We start from the raw sequence: 25,693 nt of genomic DNA, 5'->3' as shown, positions 1-25,693 counted from the left end.
AGCTCCATTATTTGATTCATAAACACCATTCCTATAATGTCATGAAATTATTCTTTGATTGTGATATCCTTGAGTTTTGTTGTTAATTATTGTTTAGTAAAATGGATCAAAATAGTGGACTCCATTGTTAGTTGCTGTAAAGCTGTATATTATTCATTGTTTTGATCACCAAAAATATTCCTCATAGAATGGTTAAGTGGAAGATGATGCCCCAGCTGTCCCTATGCCTTGCAACTAGCATGTGTAGCCTTCCTCTTTTTTTCCAAACTCTATGACTAGAGCTCTGATATGGATGGACTACCAATACCATCTTTCACTTTTAGAATCATTCACTTTAAGAAAAACTCCAAATTGGTAGTGCTGGGCTAGATTACTTCTACAATGACTTATAGAAAGGTGCATCATTCGCTTCTAATCAATACCTTTTTATTAATTTTTGTGGGCCATGCTAATCTTAGATCTCTCCCATTCCAACTTTATCAGATTTGTATTGAGGAGGGAACTTTCACAGTCCCCAGTTTAAGTAATAAACCAGACTCCTATGCATAAGAAAATAGATGGACTTGAGTATGTGGGTTTTGTAGAAACTAATAATTCAAAAAACACAATAAATACAAAGAATAAATAATCACACAATGTAAGGATTTACGTGATTCGATAAGATGCTTACATCCATATATATGAGGGCAATTTTCATTAACAATAGAAAAAGGGTTACACACTCTCTTCCTCACGCATCTCTGAACATCCAATAGGGGATCAAAGTGGTCATTTTGCCCTACCTATGTCTAGGAGTAGGGAACGCAGTCTAGCAACGTTCTTTATATTCTTTTCTTTTATACACATGGAAAACTAAGATCGAACCATTAATAAAACCAATAAAGGAAAGATAAGAGAAAATCAAAAGAAATCGATAATAAAAAAAATTTAAAAAAAAATGAAACCAATCGGATGAATATTATCAATTGCGGTTCGGTTTTAGAGACCAAACCCTTATCGGTTCGTTTCGATCTGAACCGATATATGCAAAAAACATCAACCAATACTGTGGACCAAACTGATCGTTTGGTACCCTTAACAATGTGAGAAAAATTCTACCCAACAAAAAAAATGTGAGAAAATTCATATGGTCTCAAATGGTAAGTTGGGGACGTGCTTCTAGCGCATTGGCAGGCCTCTAGTCAGTGGGATCTAGCATAAGTCCAGGGAAGGTCGCGTGTTCCACCCACTACCCTCAACCCTCTCTAGTAGTAATAAGTGTGGCCTATTGGGCCCCCCTGCTGACCCCATTATGGGTCTTGCACCCCCAAAAAGAAAATTATGATATTTTGGTATCCAATAATCATCAACAATTTTAATGAACCTTGGGAAATGATTAACTTTCATTTACAAATTAAATAGTCTTAAAATTTTTTACCAATTTTATATCATTTGAAAATAACGTTTAAATTCCTACCAAAAAATTAAAAAATAAAAAATAACGTTTAAATATATAAGAATGACCTATGAATCTACCATCTATATTTTATGAAAGTAAATGCTACAGATATAATTAATCAAACCACTACTTTAGGAATGGAAATAAAAGATCTCAAAGAATCCATTTTAAGCAAGTCAGATGCAATGTCAAACAAAAATAGAATTTTGGATTTCAGGCAACAACCAAGCATATAAAGCCTTTCTCTTATTCAGAAAATCCATTCCAAAAGCAAGATTCCTTTTCCAAAAAAAAAATAAAAATTTTGGGTTGATATAAGGTCTATAGCTCATTTGAGAGGTCATCTTCAAGTTCCTAAGATAAGGTACATATGCCTTTCATTTTGATTTTAGTGTACTCTTATTCCAGCATAAAATAAACAGCAGCTTCCAAATATGGCTAAAAATATGGATGGCTGAGTCCCATGTATTTTGAGCTCTTTCTGGGTCCATCTGTTGTGTGATCAACAGAGGTGAACATCCTCCCAGGTTAGCCTCCACTGTCTCTATGCCCCAGTCTAACATCTGCTTCCTAGAAGTTTTTAATTGAGAAATGGGTACTAAGACAACTGAAGCAAGTAAGTGGCAATGGCAAACTGATAAGCTTCTTCTGTTGGAAAAGAATGTAGCGAAGTAGTGGTGAAAATGTAATAACAGATAAGTTCAGCATTTAGCATGATAAATATGTTATCATGATTGTAATGACCCCAGATAATTGTTCCATCAGCACAGCTGCTAAAGTCAGACACTAAAGCATATCAAAGACCCAAATCGGCAAGCTTTAAAAATACATGTATCGAAGGCCTCATCCGAGGATAATATTTCATGTTTTATGTCATGAATTGTGTCACTTATCCTCGCACAGGACCTGCTAATCTTCTCGCCTCTCGGTACCTTTACATTTTTTGTCTGAAGAGGCTTTAACTACATATCACTTGTATATCTATTGTAAATAACATAAACTATCTTATTGAAACTTCCTATAAAATAGATTTAAGTCCATCGAGTGTACTAAACATTAACTACAATGACAAGAATGAAATTAAATCTAGTGGTGTCACTCGGAACCTAATGCATGTCCAACACGGACGTCATAGCTGCATTAAGGCCCCAATAATGGAGATAATGATGACAATAACATAATAATGACACTCATGATGACACCATCACCTAGCCATTTCAACTTTCAGTTGCATCTGGGAAGTTCAGCAGCACCTGTTAACGATAGATGGCAAATAAAGCCATAAACAAACCAACAAAAGGGGGGGGGTATTATTTACCTGATATAAGTACCACGAAACAAAAGCATCTGTTGCTGCATATTGGAGTTGCTCCCTTGATAGGACATCAGCTTCCCAGTTTCCTAGTCTAATTTTGCCAGGCTTCTCAAGCTGTAGTAAATAAATGAAGATTAACAGGTATATTCCCAATTATACTGCCGCAGTGCTAACATTCATGGGTAGATAATGCATTCAAACCAAAACAACCAAGCTCTGTCAAGGAGGGCTATAAATAACAGTTCTTACGAAGTAATGGTCAGTCCTGAAATTGAATGCATGCATGGTTGCGTTAATACATTGAGAAGCCGAATTGCTTCAATCTTTTTCCAACACAACTTCTCATCTAATAGAGGCATGACTTATTGATTATTTGAATAACTAGTAATTACCCATTCCCCCAACAAATACAATTATAAAGTGCCATACAAAAATTAATACCAGAGCATCAGCATCATCGAGGATGTGTATGTTGCGTATCTATCACTTTGTGTGAGTACAGCAAGGAAACTGCTTTAACCATGCACCTCATGCCTCACAGTGAGAGGTGCAATGCCTCATTGCCTTGCACCTGGCACTATGTCAATAAGGCTGGTGCCCCTCTGCATTTTTCATCTTTAGCGTGTTTTTGCACCTGCATGCTTTTGTTGTGTCTGTGATTGGGTTGCACTATTCAAGCAAACAAAGCATAGCCCATTGAAGTTATACAATTACATCCTGCGGAGTTACTCTAGTTGGATAAATAAAGCATGTTGTGCAATTTTACAAATTGGTCAAGCTTTGAACTAAGGCTTTGTTATCTTCCACACATGTAATGTACTAAGAACGAACTTAGTTATCTTCCACTGATTAATGTATTTGTAGCCTCACATCAGTTAGGCACATGCCTCACCTTGCATGTCTCTCCCTAAAATAACTTTGCACCATGTGCATGTACACTCGCCAGAAAGTAGAAACGTAGAATCTTAATTAATGAGATATTTTTTTTACCCACATGCCTCACATTGCATGTGTTGCATGTGTCACTCCCTAAAATAACTTTGCACCATCTGATAATAATTAATTCTTTTACACTTCTGTTTCCTAGTTGCTGTTGCTTGCCAGCTTTCTGAATTGAGGAAACAGCTATAATTCTCTTGCTGTAGTGTTATTGCTGTTACTAGTGTTTTCTGTTGAGTTTATTCCTTGATTTCAGATTGGATTAGCTTTGAGCCTGCTACTTGTTGGATACTTCATTGATGTCCTACATCACCTATTCAGTTTGCAAGAAGCCAAGAACAAACAACCAAGAAACCTAATGATCACGAGATTTGCATGAAATCATTATTGCCCTACTTTTAGTGAAGTCAAAGATCACATGAATGCAAGTAAACATAATTAGGAGAGGAAAAGAGATGATAGAGAAAAAATATTCTATATGAGGACATGATAGAGAAAAATATTCTATGAAAGAAGATAAAAAGAATTACCTGTTTGCAAGTAAGCATTTCAGTTAGAGAAGAAAGACTCCACCTAGAAAGACCACCAACCTTCAAATTTGCAAGACTGGACAAATCCTCCAGAGGTTTAACACGTACATTATAATCGTTAAAGATCTTGTTGGCATCATTGGCTATACAAATTCCAACCTTCACATGTATTGAGCATCAGCAATTAATACATAATACAAACAATCCATGTAGAAAGAGTTAGATACTATATGAAGTGTACCAAAATTTCAAAGCCAAAAATTAACTAGACAGACCTTCAAAGATGTTGAATCCTCCAGAAGGGTCTGCAAAATGGGAGGGATTCCAGAATGAATGATGTGCATTACATAACAATTACTACTATCCCCACATATCTGAATAACCGCTGCCTTACGTTGAGCATGTCCTGCAGATTCCAGGTTATTTTCAGCAAGGTTCCAGCATCCCATTTTTTAAGGCAATATATTTTTTCAATTTTAAGCTCTACCAACTTGTCAGAAAATTAATCTAATATAACTAATTCTTAGCCACCTTAACCAGAATTTAACCAAGTTTTTGGAAAGTATTAGTGCCAGGATTTAGTGAGTGTGAGGCTCCTATTAACAGTCAGATTAGTTTGGGAGGGTACTTCTACTGATCCAAAATGAGTAACTGAAAATGCTACATGTGCATACCGCATAAAAAAAAGTCCTGCAGATGGTGGTATTTACCATAGAAATCTTTTACCAAGCGCAATTTTAAGGATGCTCTGAATCATCTTTTCATTCAAATTTCTAATTAGATGGTTTTATTTGGGAGACACATATATATGCACACAACACATGCACGCATGCACACTGGAAAACATACTAACTACACCTATAGTTCTCAGAAAAACATCAGAGGCACATGATAGAGACCTCAAATCGGAACACTCACACATGAGCATGAATATATGCAAAGAGAAAAGAAGAGAAAGAAATGGTTCCTCTTCAGAAACATCTGATAAATTTTAAATAATACAGCATTAAGACAAAGAGGACACCCCCCACCCCCCAAAAAAAGGAATTAAACACATGCATATTCTATGGACATAGGTAGATGTATTCTTTTAAAATGCAAAAATTCGCGAGAAGTACATTAAAAAAAAACATGACCCAGAAAAAAAAGGCAGAAAAAAACCATAACCTAACACTTAGAGAAGAATTTGTACATAAAAACAATGTTCAAACATTGATTAAAATTTCAAAACTTAAAATCAGCCAAAAGGACTGAAAACTTGTTCCCCGCTCACTTCACCAACCTCTTCTGAAGATGGGCCTCCACTCAATGTCAAATCCAAGAGGAACTTGGTCCATATTTTTTTTCTTAGTTTCAATGAACTCCAAAAGCTCCATTGTGGCTTTTTCCACCTTGAGAACAGTCCTGCTGTAAGCAATACGACCTCCAAAGTTCATTGTGGGGTATCTCGCTTTTGCCTGTGCTGAAATAGTGCAAGTGTTAAAAGTTAAAATAATATTAACACTTAGGAAGCATTCGAAAACTTCATAGTTCATACACATTGATTGGTTGGCAATTACCCAACTTCCATAACTGAATGCATCAGAACTAGTTCTGGAATGTTCTGTAGAAGCTGACAAGGTCAGCATAGAAGTAAATATAGAACATTTTGATTATGTGTCATTCTGTACATCAATTCATTGAGGAGTTAGTACTTCTCAAGATTGACTCAAAGGCTGAGGGAATGGCTGCTCTACATTCTATAAGTTCCTTCTTTTCAGTTCTATGGAGAAAAGAGTAAAACAACACCAAAAAATAAACCAAACAAAAAAAGCATCACAAATAGCATAGGGTAATCTGTGCGCATCATCTACTACTACCACTAAACTCCTAGCAATCCTAAAATCATCATTAATCAGAGAAAGTTCAAAAGGTACTACATAAAAGAAAGATCAATGTCAAATGGGAGAAGTAATTAGGGTTCCATATTCGAACAACCAAACATATTGAGGCCCCATAACCACTTTTCTGGAAACAGATTACCCAGGAAAATTATATCAAAGTTTTCTGAATATATAATTTTACATTTTCTCTAAACAAGTTGTTTTGATATACTTATTAGAGTATGCATTTCATTCATGTTATATGTATTTTTCCTCGTTTCAGTTGTTTGTCATTAGATAGAGAATTGGAGAGGAGAAATGGGGGATCGGAGCATGAAAAGATAAGGTAAGGGTTGACCCATCCATTCTATTAATCATCAACTTGCAAAACCATAATGCATACACAATCAGTTTGAAGTTTTGAGCCAGGTCCAATCAGATGAGAGACAGTCGACATAATTGACACATTGCATGACCAACAAGTAATGAAATCTATAGTTGGCAAACCTTGAAGCCGACGTGGGAGACCACCTTGAAATCTAGGAAACCCAGGATGTGTGAATTTACATAGATCCAAATGCCTAGCCGTTCAGAACAGAATGAATGGCTTAGGCTCTACCGGTGTGGCAATTTTATTTATAGAATATAGAAAGAGTACAATTAGTTAAGTTGTGATACAAAAAATAAAGTTCTACTAAAATTAGAACTATTAACATAAGAGGATTATGGTATCTTAAACATAGAGACAAATAAGGCCTGATTTTCTGCTTGATTTCCTCCCTAATTATCTGCTTTATTTCCTCCTCCATCCGGCTGCTTGTGTGAGGAGCAGAAACACTATCCCTATCACCCCCTCAAGCGAAAGTGGGAATGATCATGAACACCAAGCTTGGACTGGACATATATGAAGAATTGACAAAAGCTTTGGTTAAAATGTCAACAATCTGAAGCAGAGTGGGAACGAATTGAGTAATAAGAGAGCCAGCAGCCACCTTCTCACGAACAAAATGGTAATCAAGTTCAACATACTTAGTTCAAGCACGAAAAACAGGATTAGTAGGCTAGTAGCCAAGAAAAGTGCACTCAAATTATCACAAAACAGAATAGGAGCATGAAGAAGAGGCACAACTAAGTCCTGAAATAAAAAAGGAATCCAAGTTAATTCAGCGGCACTGACATCAAAGGAACGGTATTCAGCCTCAGCACTAAAATGGGTGACAATGGGTCGTTTCTTAGCACTCCACAAAATGAGATTAGATCCAAGAACTAAACAATAACCAGAAGTAGAGCGTCGAGTATCAGAACACCCAGCCCAATCTGCATCACCAAAGCCACATAAATTTAAGGTACTTTGCACCAAAATTCAAAGACTGAAATAAACCGTTCCTTTAACCTAACGCAAAATGCATTTGACTGCATGTAGATGAGATAGATGAGGCTCATGCATAAACTGGCAAACCAAGTTTACGGCGAAGGATACGTCGGGACAAGTCATAGTTAAATTAAATATTGTTAAGGCGCCCACAATACTACAATAATAATTTGCATCGACCAAAGAACCCGAAGCATCTAAACGCAAGTGATGACTGTCAAGATTAGTAGTCTTTCTCCTGTCCTGTCGGTAGGAGTATTTTGGGGTATGGTCTCTTTATGTTTAAGTAAGGTTGTACGTAGTTTATTCCTGATTTATACTAATGGGGGGTATACTTGTCTTTTGTACTTATTCTTTTCTGTTTTATATAATAACAATGCTGCTCGTGGCAGAAATCTATTCCATTCTACTGTGAGCTCTGGTTTACCCATCTCTGTATTGATTGTTTATTGTTTTGATACTGCTACGTGATATCAGAGCTCTAAACATTTAATAGCTTCAATCCTTACCTTCCTTTTGAGGGTCTATTTAAGATCTTCTTCCTTATGGTTTAAAGCAACCTATGTTGTCCTTGCTTTGTCTGAAACCATAGTTTATAATACATGACAACTACGGTTTTCAATGGTGTTGATCATTGCTACGCGAATGGCCCTTCTACTCAAATGGAAGAACATTAGTTTCTGCTGATTTCTACAAGGGTCGGTACCCCTGTTTTTTGCCTTTTTTGCTGCACTCTTGGATTGAAGATCTCTCCACATCTAACCGTTAGTTGATTGAGATTTTTTGGGGTTCATTCATGTGACCAGAGACCTCATATTGCACCAAAATTGTTGCTGTTCCGACAAGTAATTAGTTGAAGCTTGAAGATTTATAAATTCTGCAATTTTGGAATTTCTGTTTTGGTGTATCTACTTATTCTCTATCAAACCATTGGATTGTTGTAATATTTTGGGTTTATTTTCTGCTACATCTAAGCCCTACTTGAATTGGTTATTGGATTCATCTGAGGCTCTGATGATCTGCTACAAATTTTCTCTTGGGCTGCTTGTTGGTTATCTTTTGCAGTATTGGCCCTACATGGTGTTTTTATTTTCTCCTTCCATAGATCATTAGTTTCTGATCTTAAAGGTGATATATTGCTGCTGGTTTGTATTGATTGTGACTTCTTCACTGATTATTGATTACCTACATTCATCTGTGAACCTTTCTGAGTTCCTATATTGGTATTTGGTTGGTTCCTCTCAGAGTGTTGCTGCTGTACTTTTCTTTTTCTTTTTTGTTACTATGGGTGATTTTAAACCTCCTACGAACAGTGTTATTGTCCAGATTACTACCATTAAGCTCAATGGAGCTTCTCATTACTTACTTTGGGCTCAAGCTGTTAAGATGTACATCAATGCTAAAGGAAAATTGTGAGTATTTGATTTCCTCTCCTCCAACCACCACTGATACAGAGTATAAGAATTGGATGAGGGAAAACTACATACTGCTAGTGTTTCTATGGAATAGTATGGAACCAACTATTGCTGTCTGTGATATTCCACACAACAACTAAGGGAGTGTGGGATGATTTGAAGGAAAGCTTCTCCCAAGACAAGTATATGGCTCGTGTCTATGATTTGTATGAGAAAAACTTCACATTCAAACAAGGAGATTAGTTTGTTGATGAATATTACGGTGCCCTTAAGGGGATGTGGAAGGAATTCAATGTTTACCAACCTCTCACCACTGATTTAGAGTTGTTAAGACACAGAGGGTTGAGTTTCAAGTTGCAAAATTCTAGTCTCGGTTGAATTCAGATTTACAACCAGTTAAAGGCCAGCTACTTGCTGGTAAAAAGGTACCTTCTATGAATGAGGCATTCTGTCGTATTCAACGTATTGTCTCTCCATCTCATTCTAAAGCACTGGATTTATTACTGGTAATAGTGGTTGTGGCCATGGTTCTAGTTTTCCTGATAGAGGTTGTGGTTCAGGCTATGTTTGGATGTCAAGAAAAGACAAGAACAGAAAAAATTCAAAAAAAAATTGAAATTGAGGAGAGAGATAGACACATAAATAAATGATTGTGTAATGATGGATTTTGTCTAATTATGTTTTTTCTTTTCTTGGCATCCAAACGTAGCCTCAGGGAGAGGACAAGGACATGGTGCAGGTGGTCGTGATGGCCAACAGACTGATCAATCTATCCGACAATGCTCACATTGTGGCAAGCTTAATTATACCGCAGATACATGTTGGACTGAGTATGGAAAACCCCAGTGGGCACAACAAATAGCCAATGCAGCGGTGTCTAATGGGTATTCTGGCATGGTTGCAACTTGCAACTACTGACTCTAAAGCTAGTACCTCATCTGGAGTGAATTCATCAGGATCCTTGTCTCGTGATGCTCTTGTTACTCAATTACTTAAGCGTGTCCAGCAACTCGAGTCATCCACTTTCTCCTCTACTGCTACACTTGCCCGTTCAGTTAACACTGCACTTTTTACTGCCTCATCTCATCCATCTTGGATTATTGACTCCGGTGTCTCAAATCATATGACTGGAAAGTCTAATTCATTTTCCTCCCTTTCAAAAACTCAACATCCCTCACATGTTATTCTTGCTAATGGGTCTTCCACCCAAGTGATTGGTCATGGTACTATTTCACCCTCTTCTTCGTTGTCCTTATCATTTGTCCTCCATGTACCTCTTTTACCCTTGAATTTATTATCTGTTAGTCAATTTACCAAAAGACTAAATTGTTATGTTACCTTCTACCTTTCCTATTGTGTTTTTTAGGATCTTCAAACAAAGAAACGATTGGTGGAGGGTATTATGAGGATGGCTTTGTACTATCTCAATTATGACACTTCTTTTACGGTTGTTGTTACATGTTCTAGTATTGTGTCTCCTCTTCGGTGGCATCATCACTTAGGTCACTTGTCATTGTCTAAACTTCAGCACATGGTTTCAAGTTGTAAGTTTGTGTCCCGTCTTGAATGGGAAGCCTGTGAGCTCAAAAAGCATCACTGTTCTTTTTTTTTCCTCCTCGTAGTGAGTCTAGAAGTCGGTCCTTATTTTCTTTAGTTCATTCAGATATTTTGGGTCCTTGTTATGTCAAAAATAGGTTAGGTGTTTCTTATTTTGTTATCTTTGTGGACGATCATTCTCGTTTAACATGGTTGTATCTGTTAAAGGATCATTCAAAGTTTCTATCTATTTTTAAAGTATTTTTTACACTGAAAACAAAACTCAGTTTGATGTTTCTATTAAAGTTTTTTGATCTGATAATGCACTTGAGTATACTCAGACTCTGATTTCCTATATTTGTTCTGGCCATGGTATGATTCATCAAACAAGTTATTTGCATACTCCTCAACAAAATGGAGAAGTTGAAAGAAAAAATAGACATTTATTGAAGGTTGCTCGGTCATTGGTCATTCATATGAATGCGCCTACAAGTTTTAATGCGACATTGTTTTAACCGCTTGTTATTTAATTAATCGCATGCCTTCCTCGGTTCTTAATAATCAATCTCCTTTGTCCGTTGTTTTTCCTACTTCTCCCTTGTTTTCCTTGCCACCTTGTATTTGGATGCACTTGCTTTGTTCACAATTCTCTCATGACCATTGATAATGTAGAATTTCGTAAATACTAGCTTGAGTTAGAGTGACTACAGCCATCTTTATTTATAATAAAGAGAAGAACATTCTGGAATGAGTACAAGGATAGAAATACCCTTATGACTATTCTACCTCTGAACCCATATTACAACACTCCCCTCAAGTTGGTTCATACATATCAAACATGCCCAACTTGCTAATAATAGGAAAAAATAACATATTGCTGATCCCTTTGGTAAGGATATCAGCCAGTTGTTCACTAGACTGGATAAACGGAATACAAACTGTTCCCTATTCCAATTTCTCTTTGATGAAGTGCCGATCAATCTCAATATGTTTCGTACGATCATGTTGGACCAGGTTGTGAGCAATGCCGATTGCTGACTTGCTGTCACAGTAGAGCCGCATTGGAAGATCAGCATTCATCCCCAAGTTTTGAAGAAGCCTCTTGAGCCAGAGAAGTTCACAAATACCCTGTGCCATAGCTCGAAATTCAGCTTCAGCACTAGATCGAGCTACAACAGCTTGTTTTTTGCTTCTCCAAGTAGTTAGGTTCCCTCCAACAAATGTGCAATATCCGAATGTGGACTTCCTATCATCAGGACTGCCAGCCCAATCCGCATCAGTGTATGCTTCTATCCGGAGATGGTTATGTGAAGAATACAAGACTCCCTTTCCAGGAGAGGACTTGAGGTAACGGAGTATTTTGTATGCTGCTTCCAAATGAGAAGAGTGAGGATCATGCATGCATTGACTGACAACACTTACAACAAATGTGATGTCTGGTCAAGTATGTGAGAGGTATATCAATCGGCCAACTAGCCTCTAATAGCTACCCTTGTCTACTGGGTCACTTTCCTTACTCTTCAAATGTATGTTGGGCTCAAGAGAGGAATCTGCTGGTTTACACCTAAGCATCCTTGTTTCACTCAACAGATCCAGGGTATATTTTCTTTGGGAAAGAGATATGCCCTTAGCTGAATAGGCAACCTCAATCCCTAGAAAATATCTCAATCTCCCCAAATCTTTGACTTCAAATTCGTTGCCTAAATATGTCTTCAGCTACTGGATTTCATGTGCATCACTACCCGTGATCACTATGTCATCAACGTAGACAATCAAAATGGTCACTTGCTATCCCATCCTTTTAACAAACAATGTATGGTCAGCATTGCTCTGCTTATACCCATAGCCTTATGGAATCGGCCAAACCAAGCCCTTGGTGATTACTTCAGACCATAAAGAGCCTTCTTCAACTAACTTACCTTTCCCTAAGTCTCTGAAGAGGTAAAGCCAGGAGGTATCTCCATGTAAACATCTTCTTCCAAATTTCCATGTAGGAATGCATTCTTCACATCAAGTTGTTGGAGTTCCCATCCTCGATTCACAGCACAAGAGATGATAACCCGCACAGTATTCATCTTTGCTACAGGAGCAAAGGTCTCTCGATAGTCAATTCCTTGGGTTTGGGTAAACCCTTTGGCTACGAGTTTTGCACTCTTGCTTTGTATCTTTCCACTGAGCCATCAGCCTTGTGCTTCACAACAAAGACCCATTTACAACCAACCAGTTTCTTTCCTAGTAGAGGACTTACCAAATCCCAGGTCTGATTCTCTCCAAGGGCAAACATTTCTTCATTCATCGCATCCTTCCATTTCTGTTCGACTATTGCTTCCTGCCAATTGTTAGGGATGGAAACAGAGGATAAATAAGATACGAAAGCATGGAAAGCAAGAGTTAGAGAGTTGAATGACACAAAGTTAAAATTAGGATGTTGTGTACAACTCCTTTTTGGTTTTCGACTAGCAATGGATAAATCAAGACTGGGATCAGTAGGTGGCTTACCAGAAACATGACTAGGAGCAAGACTTGGGGTAGGAACAGATGCCGATTGTGTAGGGTCGGTGGTAGTGGTCTCTTTGTACCGAGGGCCATCCACAGGAAAATCAGTTCCCCGAGTGTAAGTTTGCACATTAGTCTTCACATTATTCTCCCCCTGCACCTGTTGTTGTTGCTTAATCTGTCCCACTTCTTGTTCTTGACTTGTAACTCCATCTTCTAGTTCAACAAAGACATGCTCTATAGTTGGTATCTCAATGTCCAGAGGAGCAATCAACGGGACCTATTCACCACTTAGAATCTCCCCCTGCAGAGGTACCGGCTGTTTAAAGTAAGCCTCAAACTCCCGGAAGACGACATCTATAGTGACAAACACCTTTCGTGTAGGAGGATGATAGCATTTATGTTGGATTGTATGGGCCAGAATACCGTGGGGGTATTCTGGACTTTTTCCTATTTTTATTTCATGTACAGCCATGTCGGCTATGTTAGGGACAATTCTACCCATGTATTTTCTTCTCTTATTATAAATATATGGCTTGGGGTCTACCTTAGACCATCCAAGCATTATTCTCTAATTCTAAATCTCTCAACATGGCATCAGAGCAGGTTGTGAATTAGGGACCTTCCCTTCCCTCCATTCTCGATTTTTTCCTCCCCTTCACTCTCGATTTTTCCTTCCCTTCTTCTTCTTCTTCTTCTTTTGTCTTGATCTCCTTTGCTTTCATTCTCCCACTAGGGTAGCACTGATGAGGTGATCTACAGATCCAATTGCTGCCCTCAATTACCTCTTTCCATGCTGCAATTTTTTGATCGATAGGGACAAAGTGGTGCCTGCGATATTTGGAACTTCAAGTTTTTTTGGGATTGCTTCCATCTCTGCTACAAGGAACCAATCTTCCTCTTTGAAGACCAAGAACTGCAACAGGCTCTCTTCTCTGATTCAGTTCCTATCTCCAGTTGCATTGAAGACCCCCTAAGATCGATTTTTCACAAAAATAGGGTTTTTTTCAAAACCCTGACAATTATCGATCTAGGAGTTGTTGACTTCTATTGGTTCTGATTTTTTGAAGGGTGGTTCTCTACTTATAAAGGCACCCTCGACTTCAATTTGAGCTTCAACAATTCAGTTTTTGGGCCCATTCTTCCCTATATCGATTTCAGCAAAATAGGGTATTTTCAAAACCCTGACAATATCGATCTAGGGGTTTCACTTGTCTGCTGCTGCTGATTTTTGGAGACATATATTCTCCCATTGAAAGGGGATTCTCCTCCAATTTTCAGTCCTTAACTTGATGGAATTCTTGGGTTTCTCATCACCACAGCCCTTTTCTACGATTTGGGTTTCTCTGCTGCATTATGGGTGACTCTGAAGTCTCTACTGGCACTTCTGCTACTGATGGGCTTGGTAGGAATGATAACCGTGATCTCCTCCCTAATCCTATCAAATTGGATGGGAGCAATTATTTGATCTGGTCTCGCTCGGCATACTTTGCTATTGCTGGTCGTGGGCTTACTGGCCATATTGATGGTACTATTGCTGTGCCGACTGCCCCTGGCCCTCTCTTGACCAGATGGATCTCCAACAATGGTATACTCATGTCCTATTTGATTGGCTCAATGCAATCAGACCTTGCCAATGGTTTTCTTCTCCTTGATACAGCCCATCAAATCTGGTCTGCATGCAAGGAGACATATGGGCAGCTCAGTAAGATGAATGAACTCCGGAAGAAGGCCAATAATACTACTCAGGGGGAGTTATCTGTCTCCAAGTACGATGCTACCTTGCACAGTCTCTGGCAGCAATTGGACCATTTTTCTGATTACCACCCCACTACAGCTGCTGATATCACTGCATATAAGAAGCATCTGGACAAAACCAGGGTGTATGATTTTTTGGCTGGTTTAAACATTGAGTATGACCAGATTCCTATTCAAGTGTTGAGTCATTCCCCTTTTCCCACACTTGAACAATCCTATGCTTTGGTCTCCTCTGAAGAGAACCGTCGGGCTGCTATGCTCCACCCTCCTGTTACTGATAGATCAGCCCTCCAGACTGCTGCCCAGGCTACTCCTGCACCTGTCAGACATGTTCCTCTTGGTGATTCTACTACATGGGCTGTTACTTGTGAGCATTGTCACAAGCCTTACCACACCAAAGAGAAGTGTTGGAAGCTTCACGGGAAACCAGCTGATTTTGAGGCCAAACGGGCTGCCAAGAAGAAGACAAAAAATAAGGCAAACCACTCTGAATCTGTTCCTACAGCCCCGGCTAGTGACATTGGTCTATCCCAGGATGATCTACAGGCATTCCTACGTGTGCTAAGGTCTTCCGCTGCCGCTGCCTTTACTGCATCAGCTACTGCCAACTCTTCTGCTCCTTCAGGTTCACACATTGCCCAGTCAGGTATTCCATTTGGTGGTCATTGTGCTTCAATAGCTTCCCATCCTTGGATCATAGATTCTGGGGCTACAGATCACATGACCGGTTCCTCTAGCCTATTCCATCGATATTCTCCCACTTCTGGGAAAAACAAGGTTAAAGTAGCAGATGGTTCCCTTTCCTCCTTATCTGGAAAAGGTAATCGTGATCTTAACTGTAAACTGACTTTTTTTCTTTCCCATTGTGTTTTTCAGGATCTGGCCTCTGGGAAGACGATTGGATTGGGTAAAGTGCACGGTGGACTGTACCTGCTTGATGATGATCGTCTCTCTACACCACCATTACCTTTTCCGCTACACCAGAACTCCTTGGTCTCTTCTGAACTTTACCAATGGCACTCTAGATTAGGTCACCCTCCATTAGGCATTTTAGCACATTTATTTCCTACTTTAGTCACCAAATGTAACAAGGATGATTTTTTTTTTGTGAGGCTTGTGTTCTAGCCAAACAGACACGTTCCACTTATTCTCTATCAAATAAAAGGAGTTCTTGTTTTCATTTGGTGCATTCTAATGTTTGGGGGCCTAGTCGTAAAACTTCTCTTTCTGGCCATCAGTGGTTTGTCTCCTTTATTGATTGTCATTCTAGAAACACATGGGTATATCTTATGCACACAAAAAATCAGGTTTTTGCATGTTTTCAGCATTTTCATAACATGATCCAAACTCAGTTCCAGGCTACTCTCAAAATGTTGAGAAATGATAATGGGACCGAGTACAAGGAATCTCAATTTCAAAAATATTTTGTAGATCATGGGATTATACACCAGACTAGTTGTGTCGATACCCCAGCCCAAAATGGTGTGGCTGAAGAAAGAACCACCACTTGTTGGAAGTGGCCAGAGCATTGATGTTTGCTCGGCATGTTCCATCCCAATATTGGGGTGGTGCTGTCTTAACTGCAGCTTATCTCATTAATCGGCTACCTTCCCGAGTTCTTGATTCCCATAGCCTAGCTGAAGTTTTACTTCGGAATTCCTCCTTTGTAGTTACTCCCAAAGTGTTTGGTTGTGTCTGTTATGCTAGGGATACCAAATCTCCTAGCAAACTTGAACCCCGTGGGTTACAGTGCATATTTTTGGGTTATTCTCCTACCCAAAAAGGTTATAAGTGTTACCATCCTCCTTCCTGTCGTACTATGGTCAGTATGGATGTCATTTTTCATGAAAACCTTTCCTATATTTCTTCCCCACCTCTTCAGGAGGAGAGTTCAGGTGAAGATGAGGTTCCCCTTCTTTTATCCCCTATAGTTGCTGACCCGCCTCCTCTAACTGATGACCAGCCTCCCATGGCTGCTGCCTAGCCTCTTATGGATGCTATCCAGCCTCCTATGACTGCTGCCCAGCCTCCTTTGACTGCTACCCCTTCACCCAAAGGGAATCCTTTACAGGAGGAGATCATGGAAACAAGTGGTGGTGATGTTCCTATTCAGGGGGAGCTGACTCCAATACAGAGAACCATCAGTAAGTTTCAGAAGGCCATTGATGACTCTAACATTCTCACTTATAAAAAGAGAAGTTCCAGCAAAGGGAAGTTTCAATCCCCGTAGCACCAATACCTATCCAGTTGCCGACTCAGGACCCAGATCCTTCTTCTCTTGGTAAGCCTTCCTCTTCCGACCTACCTATTGCTCATCGCAAAGGTACTAGGACTTGTACTCTGCATCCCATTTCTTGTTTTGTTTCTTATAGTTCTCTTTCTCTTTCTTTTCATGCATTTATATCCTCTCTTTCTTCTGTTTTCATTCCTAAAAATTGGTAGGAAGCATCTACAGATGGAAAGTGAAAGGCAGCAATGTTGGAAGAAATGAGAACATTGAACAAAAATAATACGTGGGATCTTGTGGCTCTTCCTCCAGGGAAAAAACCAGTGGGATGTAAATGGGTGTTTGTGGTCAAACAGAAGGCAGATGGAACAGTGGATAGATACAAAGCCCGTCTGGTTGCAAAGGGCTTTACTCAGACATATGGAGTTGACTATCAGGAGACCTTCGCACCAGTAGCAAAGCTCAATACTATAAGAGTGTTATTATCTTGTATTGTGAATCTTGGATGGGATCTTCAACAGTTAGATGTGAAGAATGCCTTCCTCCATGGAGAACTGGAGGAAGAGGTATCTATGGACATTCTTCCAGGTTTTTCAGGTAATACTACTAAGGGCAAGGTGTGTAAATTGAAGCGTGCTATCTATGGGTTGAAGCAGTCACCTAGAGCTTGATTAGGCAGGTTTCACAAGGCTATGGCTTCTGTGGGATAAAAACAAAGCAATGCTGATTATACCTTGTTCATCAAACGTGTTTGTGATAAGGTAACTATCCTCACAGTCTACGTTGATGATATTGTTGTGACTGGAAATGAAGGTGATGAGATCAACAAATTGAAGCTCTTCCTTGGCCGTGAGTTTGAAATAAAGGATTTAGGAACTCTAAAATATTTTCTAGGGATATAGGTTACCCGATCTTCAAAAGGCATCTTTCTTTCTCAAAGAAAATATATCCTAGATCTATTGTCTGAGACTGGGCTGCTAGGTTGTCACCCTTCAGATACTCCTATGGAAGCTACTACAAGACTTAAGGAGAAAGAAGGTGAACCTGTTGACAAAGGTCGTTAACAGTGATTGGTGGGCAAACTGATCTACCTCTCTCACACACGACCTGACATAACCATTGCTGTAAGTTTGGTAAGCCAGTTTATGCATGATCCTTATTCCTCTTATATGGAGGCAGTCTTTCGCATCTTGCGATATTTAAAATCTGCTCTAGGAACAGGAATCCTCTTATCTCCCAATGATCATCTAAAGGTTGAAGCTTATACTAATGCCGATTGGGCTGGCTCTATTGACAGAAAATCCATTTCTGGATATTGTTCTTTTGTAGGTGGAAACCTTGTCACATGGTGCAGCAAGAAGCAAAATATTGTGGCAAGGTCCAGTGCCAAAGCAGAGTACCGTGCAATGGCACAAAGAATCTGTGAACTGTTGTGGCTTAGAGGATTGTTGCAGGATATTGGTGTTGTTGTCCGTCTTCTGATGATGCTTTATTGTGATAATAAAGTAGCCATTAGCATTGCTCATAACCTTGTCCAGCATGATCGTACTAAGCATGTGGAGGTTGACCGACATTTCATCAAGGAGAAGCTCGAAACCGGACTCATCTGTGTTCCCTTTGTGAATTCTGTTGATCAGTTAGCCGATGTGTTCACTAAGGGGCTAGGTGGCAAAGTGTTTCTGCCTATATTAGTCAAGTTGGGCATGCATGACATATATGCTCCAACTTGAGGGGGAGTGTTGGATTGTATGGGCCAGAATACCGTGGGGGTATTCTGGACTTTTTAAATTTTTGTTTCATGTACAACCATGTCGGCTATGTTAGGGACAATTCTATCCATGTATTTTCTTCTCTTATTAGAAATATATAGCTTGGGGTCTACCTTAGATCATCCAAGCATTATTCTCTAATTCTAAATCTCTCAACAATTTATACCCTTTCTGGGTAGCTGAGTAACCCAGAATAATGCACCGCAATCCTTTGGGATCAAACTTGTTGTGTACATGGTGATTCCTGGCAAACACGACACAACCAAAGACCTTTGGAGGCACAACAAAAGTGGATTTTCCAACCAATATGTCCAAGGGACAGCGGCCACCTAAGACTCGAGAGGGAAGCCGATTGATAAGATAGGTGGTTGTAAGAATAGCATCACCCCAGAAACATGGAGGAACAGCCATAGTAAACATAAGAGAACGAGCAACCTCCAAGAGATGTCTGTTCTTGCGTTTAGCCACTCCATTCTGAGCAGGAGTGTTAACACAAGAAGTCTTGTGTATGATTCCATGGCAGTCCAAATAGGAGCGAAAGGCACCATCCATATACTCTTTTCCATTATCAGAGCGGAGAATCTTCTCTTTGGCATCGAACTAGGTCTGGACCATGTTATGGAATAGAGTGAAATAAGTGAAGACGTTACTTTTACTATGCATCAAATACACCCAAGTTGTCCGGCTAAAACAGTCAATGAAAGTGACAAACCATCTAAATCTAGAAGTAGAAATACATCGGGCAGGGCCCCATACATCAGATTGTATCAAACCAAAAGGCACATTACTTCGATTATTAGAAATAGGAAAAATACTTCTAGTTTACTTTGCCAAAGTGCAATCATCACAAGAAAAATTATGTTTATTACACCGTTTCACTAGACTAGGAAATAAAGCAGATAAAACTCCTATAGGAGGATGGCCCAAACGACGATGCCAATTATTCAACTCAAATAGTGCAGAATCAAAATCAGAAGATGCCAGTTGAGATGTCAAAGCTGCACGGGAACTGTCAAGCACGTACAGACCACCAACCACTTTACCACATGCAATCGTATTGTTCATTGCCAAGTCCTGAAACAAACAATAGGTTGGAAAAAATGTGACTTTGCAGTTTAAATCCTTAGTTAGGCTACTAATGGAAAGCAAATTAGTAGTAAACTTTGGAACATGTAATATAGAGGAAAGGCTAAGAGAGGAAGTGCACTGGGCAGATCCCTTCCCCGAGATAGGAGAAAGAGATCCATCAGTAACACGAACCTTGTTATGACTAGAAAGAGGAAAATATTTGGAAAAAACAGATGAAGAACCTGTCATATGGTCGGTTGCCCTTGAGTCAATTACCCAAGAATCGGGCATGGCCGAGGTGCAGTTCCCACCAAATGAAATACCTGTGGAAGAAGATGAATTTGGGTTGGTAGGCAAAGACAAAGCAGAGGCAGCCATGGAAGGAGATACCGATGCCGAAGAAGATGTGTCCAATCGATTCACCATATCCCGAAGATTTTGCAATTCAGCCATAACTTGGGAAAGAGATTGATCAAGTTGGTCGTCAGCAGTTGCCTGATGAGCACGAGTGTTACTAGGTCAATTGGAACCACCCTCTCCACACCTGCGAGTCTCTGCAGGGTGATCGTGAAGCTTCCAACAGCGGTCTTTAGTATGCCACTCCTTCCCACAGTGATCCCATTTAATGGCAGGGCGATCATCAGATGTCCGATTAGTACTAGCAGACCGGGAAGAAATTCCTCAGGAAGCCTGTGAACCAGAGATAAGAGCCGATTGTTCCTGAGTAACAGGATCAACCATGGTTGTACACCTACTGTCCACAGCCAAGAGAATCGCATAGGCCTGCTCCAGAGATGGAAGTGGGTCGCAATTTTAAATATTGGCAAGGATCTGATCAAACTCAATATTGAGGCCGGCCAAAAAATCAAAAACACATAAGCCATCCTCCCACTTACGGAAAGCCTTGACATCAACATTGCAGGTGGCGGTGAATGTGCCCAGAAAGTCCGACTGCTGCCACATAGTACACATGGTATTGTAATACCGAGACAGAGACAACTCCAACTACTTGAGTGATTTTCTGGCGAAGCTCATAACATTGGGCAACATTCCCAACTTGAGAATAGGTGTCCTGGGCTGTTTTCCAAATCTTCGTAACCGAATCAAGAAGGGGATAGCGCTCGGCAATATCTTGGTTCATGGAATTAACCAGATATGACATAACCAAAAAATTGAAGTTCATCCATCGATCCTGTGCAGAACCAGTCTCATCAGGCCTGACCTGAGTGCCCGCGATGTAGCCAGAGAGACCACGGGAACCAATCGCAAATAAGCAGGAGCGAGACCATAACAAATAATTACTGCCATTCAACTTGATGGGATTCACCGGAAACGGAATGAAGTCACGTTGCGACGAACCATCAGAACAAGATGAGGCAGAAGTGATCTCAGAGTTGTCAGGCATGATGACTAGTAAAAAAAAACAGAAATAAATCCCCCAAAATATAGTTAGAACATAAGGAGGAAGGGGGAAAACCCCCGGTGGGAGTCAACTCACCACCAAGGGTGGATAAAAAATCTCGACAAGGAGGGAAAAAGCCTCTCGCAAGAGTAAAAAGAAAGGGCGAGAGGCCTGTGGGCTGGAGGGAGTGGCGGAAGGTGGTGGAGAGGCTGGCGGAGCCTGGCGGAGGTGGCAGAGGTGGCGGAGGGTGGTGGAGGGGCTGGCGGAGGTGGCGGAAGGTGGAAGAGGGCCTGCTGCTTGCGGTGGTGGCTGGCCTTAGGGCAGAATCACGATGGAGAAGAGAGAGAGAGAGAGAGAAAAAAAAAGAAAAAAACTCAATTCCCATATCCCCGGAATAATTTTGGCTCTGATGCCACGTAGATTTCAGTGAATACTGGCTTGAGTCAGAGTGACTACAACCATCTTTATTTATAATAAAGAGAAGAACATCTGGAATGAGTACAAGGACAGAAATACCCTTATGACTATTCTACCCCTGAACCCATATTACAACAGATAAGTTGTCTCCTATGGCTATCAAGTGTATGTTTCTTGGTTATTCTCGTACCCAGAAAGGGTACCGCTGTTATGACCCTAGTGCTGATGCTACATTTTTTTAAATACTCCATATTTTTCTGCTGTGAGTCGTGATTTAGTTAGTGCTAATTCTGTGTCTAGTCCTCAAAAATCACCACTACAAGTATATCTGCGCCGTCCCAAGCAACTAGTTGTGGTTCTTACTACTTCTATAGTGCCCTCCACTCAGTCTGATTCCTTGCCTGCAATTCCTGCCCCTTGATCTGACAGCTTACTAATGGTCTCTATAGAGGTACTCGTTCCTGTATCACTTGGTTGCTTATCCCATTAATAAGTTTGTTTCCATTTCTCATCTTCCATCGCCTTTACATAGCTTTGCTTTGTCATTATCCTCTCATTCCATCTCTAAGAACTATTATGAAGCTTTATCTCATCCTAGATGAAAGATTGCTATGGATGTGGAAATAGATGCCTTGCTTTCTCACCAAACTTGGACCTTGGTAGATTTAACTTCAATTAAGGACCTAGTGAGGTGTAGTTGGGTGTATACAATTAAGTTAACCCCGATGGCTCTGTTGAACAGCTTAAAGCCCGCTGATTGCCAAAGGATATACACAAACCTATAGTGTAGGTTATTTTGAGACTTTTTTCCCAGTTTACCTCAATTCCATATGTGTGCTTATTGATTTAGTTGTCAATTTTGATTGCCCATATATCAATGAGACATAAAAATGCCTTTTTATATAGTTTGACGAAGGGTCTCCAGCAACTGGTTGGGATTTTATCTGATGTCTCCTTAGTTTGGGCCATAAGGGTGTTTTGGTATATGTCCCAGTCTCTAGATCTGGTATGTTCTTTTATTTATTATTCTTTTTTCTTTTGGAATTTGGACAATACAGAATCTGAGATTTTGTTTATACTAATAAGAGAAATCAGATTACAAGATGGGGGCAGCACACCTTACAGCTCTATAATGGCCCGATAAGTTCAAGCTTCTAGAAGTCTGCTACAACATTGGTTACCAACAGTCTCCATTTATGCTTAAGTAGATGAAGAATATCCTTTAGATAAAGGTGCTTCCAATTCTCAACCCTTCCTTCCTTCACTGTATTAGCCACTACTTGGCAATCAAGTTCCATTATAACAACGTTGAATCCTGATTCCCAGGCCACATGTAATCTTTCTCTTGAGGCCAAGAAATCTGCAGAAATGTTAGCAACTAGCCCATCCTGCTTTGCAAAAGATCGAGTCAGTTGTCGCCCTTGCTGGTTTCTAATGATGTCACCAATACCAGCTGGCCCATTTGGTGAAACAGCAGAGCCATCTGTATTTTATTTCACCCACTCCTCTACGGGCTTCGTACATGACATCAATCAAAGGGATTGAGGTGATGTTTGGCCAAGAAGTGGGTGAGCAGACTGATAAAGTGATGATGCTTGGCCCAGAAAACAAGTTTGATTCCATATTGTAGACATCATACTTTCCTGTTTGAAGATAACAGAGTTTCTGTTCTTCCAGTAAAACCATAACATGGAAGGGAGCCAAGTGTGGATGGAAATTGATTGGAACCAGCAATACTTCATCGTTGCACTAGTGAGCATATAGACAAGCCAAGACAGGAACTTGAATCTGGAAAGCCCTCCAAATTTTGCATTGGAAGAAGGACATGAACCCAGATTTCATCGGCAATCAAGCATGATCTGCAAACTGGTGAGGTTATGACACACCTTTCTATTAAAAAGCTCATTAAGGGGTAATTTTTGGTGTATCAGCTTCCAAACAAAAAACCTTGCCCTTGGTGTTTCCAAGACATTTGTGAAAAAGCGGCCATAAGTATAGATGAGCTAGTTGGCCACTTATAAGATGAGGTCACTATGAGGATTCCACTAGGAGTCATTTTCCATTCCGGCACATCAGATTGAGGGGCTGTGGGTATTGGAAAGGCTAGGATGAGCTGAATAACCCAATCAGGGATTATTGACATACTGTACTCAGGTTCTAGCTACCATTCTCATAATCCATGACCTCCTTTATTTGGAAATTCAGGCTGAGATGTGACAGAGATGGAAGATCGAAAAATTTAGTATGCTAGAAGTTAGTAAGATCTGATAGCCAGGTATCCATGATACTCCCTGCTTAAACAAATTTTCTCTCCAAAGTAAAGAGGGAATGCTCTGTAAGACCTGTGTAACAGGAAAGTCCTTGGCACGCATTAGCTGAGTGAGCATTGATTGTGGCACAGTAAGCAATTTCCTACAGTAGCTTAAGGAGGAAAGCCACATTTCTATAATGTAATAAATTTAAGCCCAATGCTCCAAGGCTATAGGCACACAAAACAGTTCTAATTCCCACCTTGTTCCATTGGGATATATTTAATAGTTGCTAGAAGACCATAATACAAGAACATTGCATATTTTGCATTTAACTGATTGCTGTGATTAATTTCATTGCAAAAGTTCAAATGCCCACTCAAGAACAATTGACAACTTACATTTATAAACAAATGAACAGGACAAAAGAGAAAGAATGAGTAGGTATCTTTACCTTGGTAAGGAGAACAAACAGGGTTCCACTGCCCAATTCTGGGAACAAATGAATCTACATCGGTAATCGAACAATTTTCCACTTCGGAGCGATCGAGAGAAGGGATTTGCTGGCATCGACCCAGTGAACTGGGCAAGCGCCGGCCGTTGTAGCGAACTTCGACGACATCGGGAGAGGAAGATCTTCTCCGCTTGATAGAAGACGAATTAGCAGCATCCGTGAATGCCGCTTCGATTGCGTCCAGCTCTACTTGGGTGATGGGTTGGTCCCAGTCCGGCACGGAGGCGAACGAAGGTTCGCCGCTGGACTCCATTTTCACATTTGCGACTTCTTTTCAACTTCAACGTTCATAGAGAACCGGTATCCGTCTCCTCTCTCCAATAATCACTAATCAGCGTCTTTAGCCCGGGAGTGCGCAGCGCCAAAATTTCATGGGTTTTTTACAATTACCACCCCAAAATCTTTACTATCTATTATTATCCCCCTAAAATTTTCAAACAACTGTTACCCCCTCTGATGCCTACTAACCACTAACTGACCCCCACCGTTACATTTCCGTAACGGTAGGGGTTAGTCGTAACAGTATGCCGTTGTCACGAATTTTTGAGGACCAAAATACCCTTTTGGGGTGGTAATTGTAAAAAAAAAAAAAAAAAAAAAAAACCATCACCGTCCTCCTCGTCCTTCTACTTCTTCTTCTTCCTCCTCTGCAACCCCAAACCTGATTATATTCCTTTGGGAGATAACCAGCTTCTTCCCTCGTCTTCTTCTTCTTCTTTTCCACTTTACTTTTAATTTATTTTGCTTAACTCCAGCCATGACTAACCAGTAGCAGCATCATACCATCCCCTGTTGTTGTCTTTCTCTGGTTCTTCCCTATTGCGAGCTCCATTTCTTCTTTCCATTTCCCATCAATCCCTGAAACCCCTCTTTCTTCCATTTCATTTTTATTTTTTTGATTCTCCTTTCAATCACCTGAAACCCATTCACCACAACCCACTTCCTCTTCAAAAAACCATCTTTCAAAACCCATCTGAAACCACCGTTCCTACCCCATTTGTAAACTTCTTCTTCGGAATAATCTATTTCCTTATTCCTCTTCAATTTCTTTTCTTCTTTTCCCCAACCGAAACCACCGTTCCTATTGCGAGCTCCATTTCTTCTTTCCATTTCCCATCAATCCCTAAAACCCCTCTTTCTTCCATTTCGTTTTTATTTTTTTGATTCTCCTTTCAATCACTTGAAACCCATTCACCACAACCCACTTCCTCTTCAAAAAACCATCTTCCAAAACCCATCTGAAACCACCGTTCCTACCCCATTTGTAAACTTCTTCTTCGGAATAACCTATTTCCTTATTCCTCTTCTATTTATTTTCTTCTTTTCCCCAACCAAAATCCCAGCTCCCACCGTCTATAACCGAATCCTAGTCTTGGTTCATCACGC

General features: G+C 40.0%; 1 protein-coding gene across 3 annotated transcripts; it reads right to left on the bottom strand.

The window, feature by feature from the left end:
• Positions 1-2,557: 2,557 nt before the first annotated feature.
• LOC122667899 (Werner Syndrome-like exonuclease) lies at positions 2,558-24,672 on the bottom strand. Of its 3 annotated transcripts, none has more exons than XM_043864374.1 (6): positions 24,248-24,672; positions 5,505-5,684; positions 4,498-4,628; positions 4,223-4,381; positions 2,757-2,867; positions 2,558-2,691 (listed from the first exon to the last, which is right to left on the bottom strand). In XM_043864374.1, exons 1-6 carry the CDS (start codon positions 24,558-24,560, stop codon positions 2,656-2,658), a joined length of 930 nt encoding a protein of 309 aa, XP_043720309.1. In that variant the 5' UTR covers positions 24,561-24,672; the 3' UTR covers positions 2,558-2,655. The 3 variants fall into 3 exon arrangements, with proteins under 3 accessions (XP_043720309.1, XP_043720310.1, XP_043720311.1); XM_043864375.1 differs by having other exon boundaries at positions 2,564-2,691; positions 5,505-5,678; XM_043864376.1 differs by lacking the exon at positions 5,505-5,684 and having other exon boundaries at positions 2,564-2,691.
• Between the last annotated feature and the right edge of the window lie 1,021 nt (positions 24,673-25,693).

Source organism: Telopea speciosissima, chromosome 7 (genome assembly GCF_018873765.1).
Source record: "Telopea speciosissima isolate NSW1024214 ecotype Mountain lineage chromosome 7, Tspe_v1, whole genome shotgun sequence".
Taxonomy (NCBI): Eukaryota; Viridiplantae; Streptophyta; class Magnoliopsida; order Proteales; family Proteaceae; genus Telopea; species Telopea speciosissima.
The sequence above is the reverse complement of the archived record's forward strand: the minus strand, read 5'-3'. Positions and strand labels throughout refer to the sequence as shown.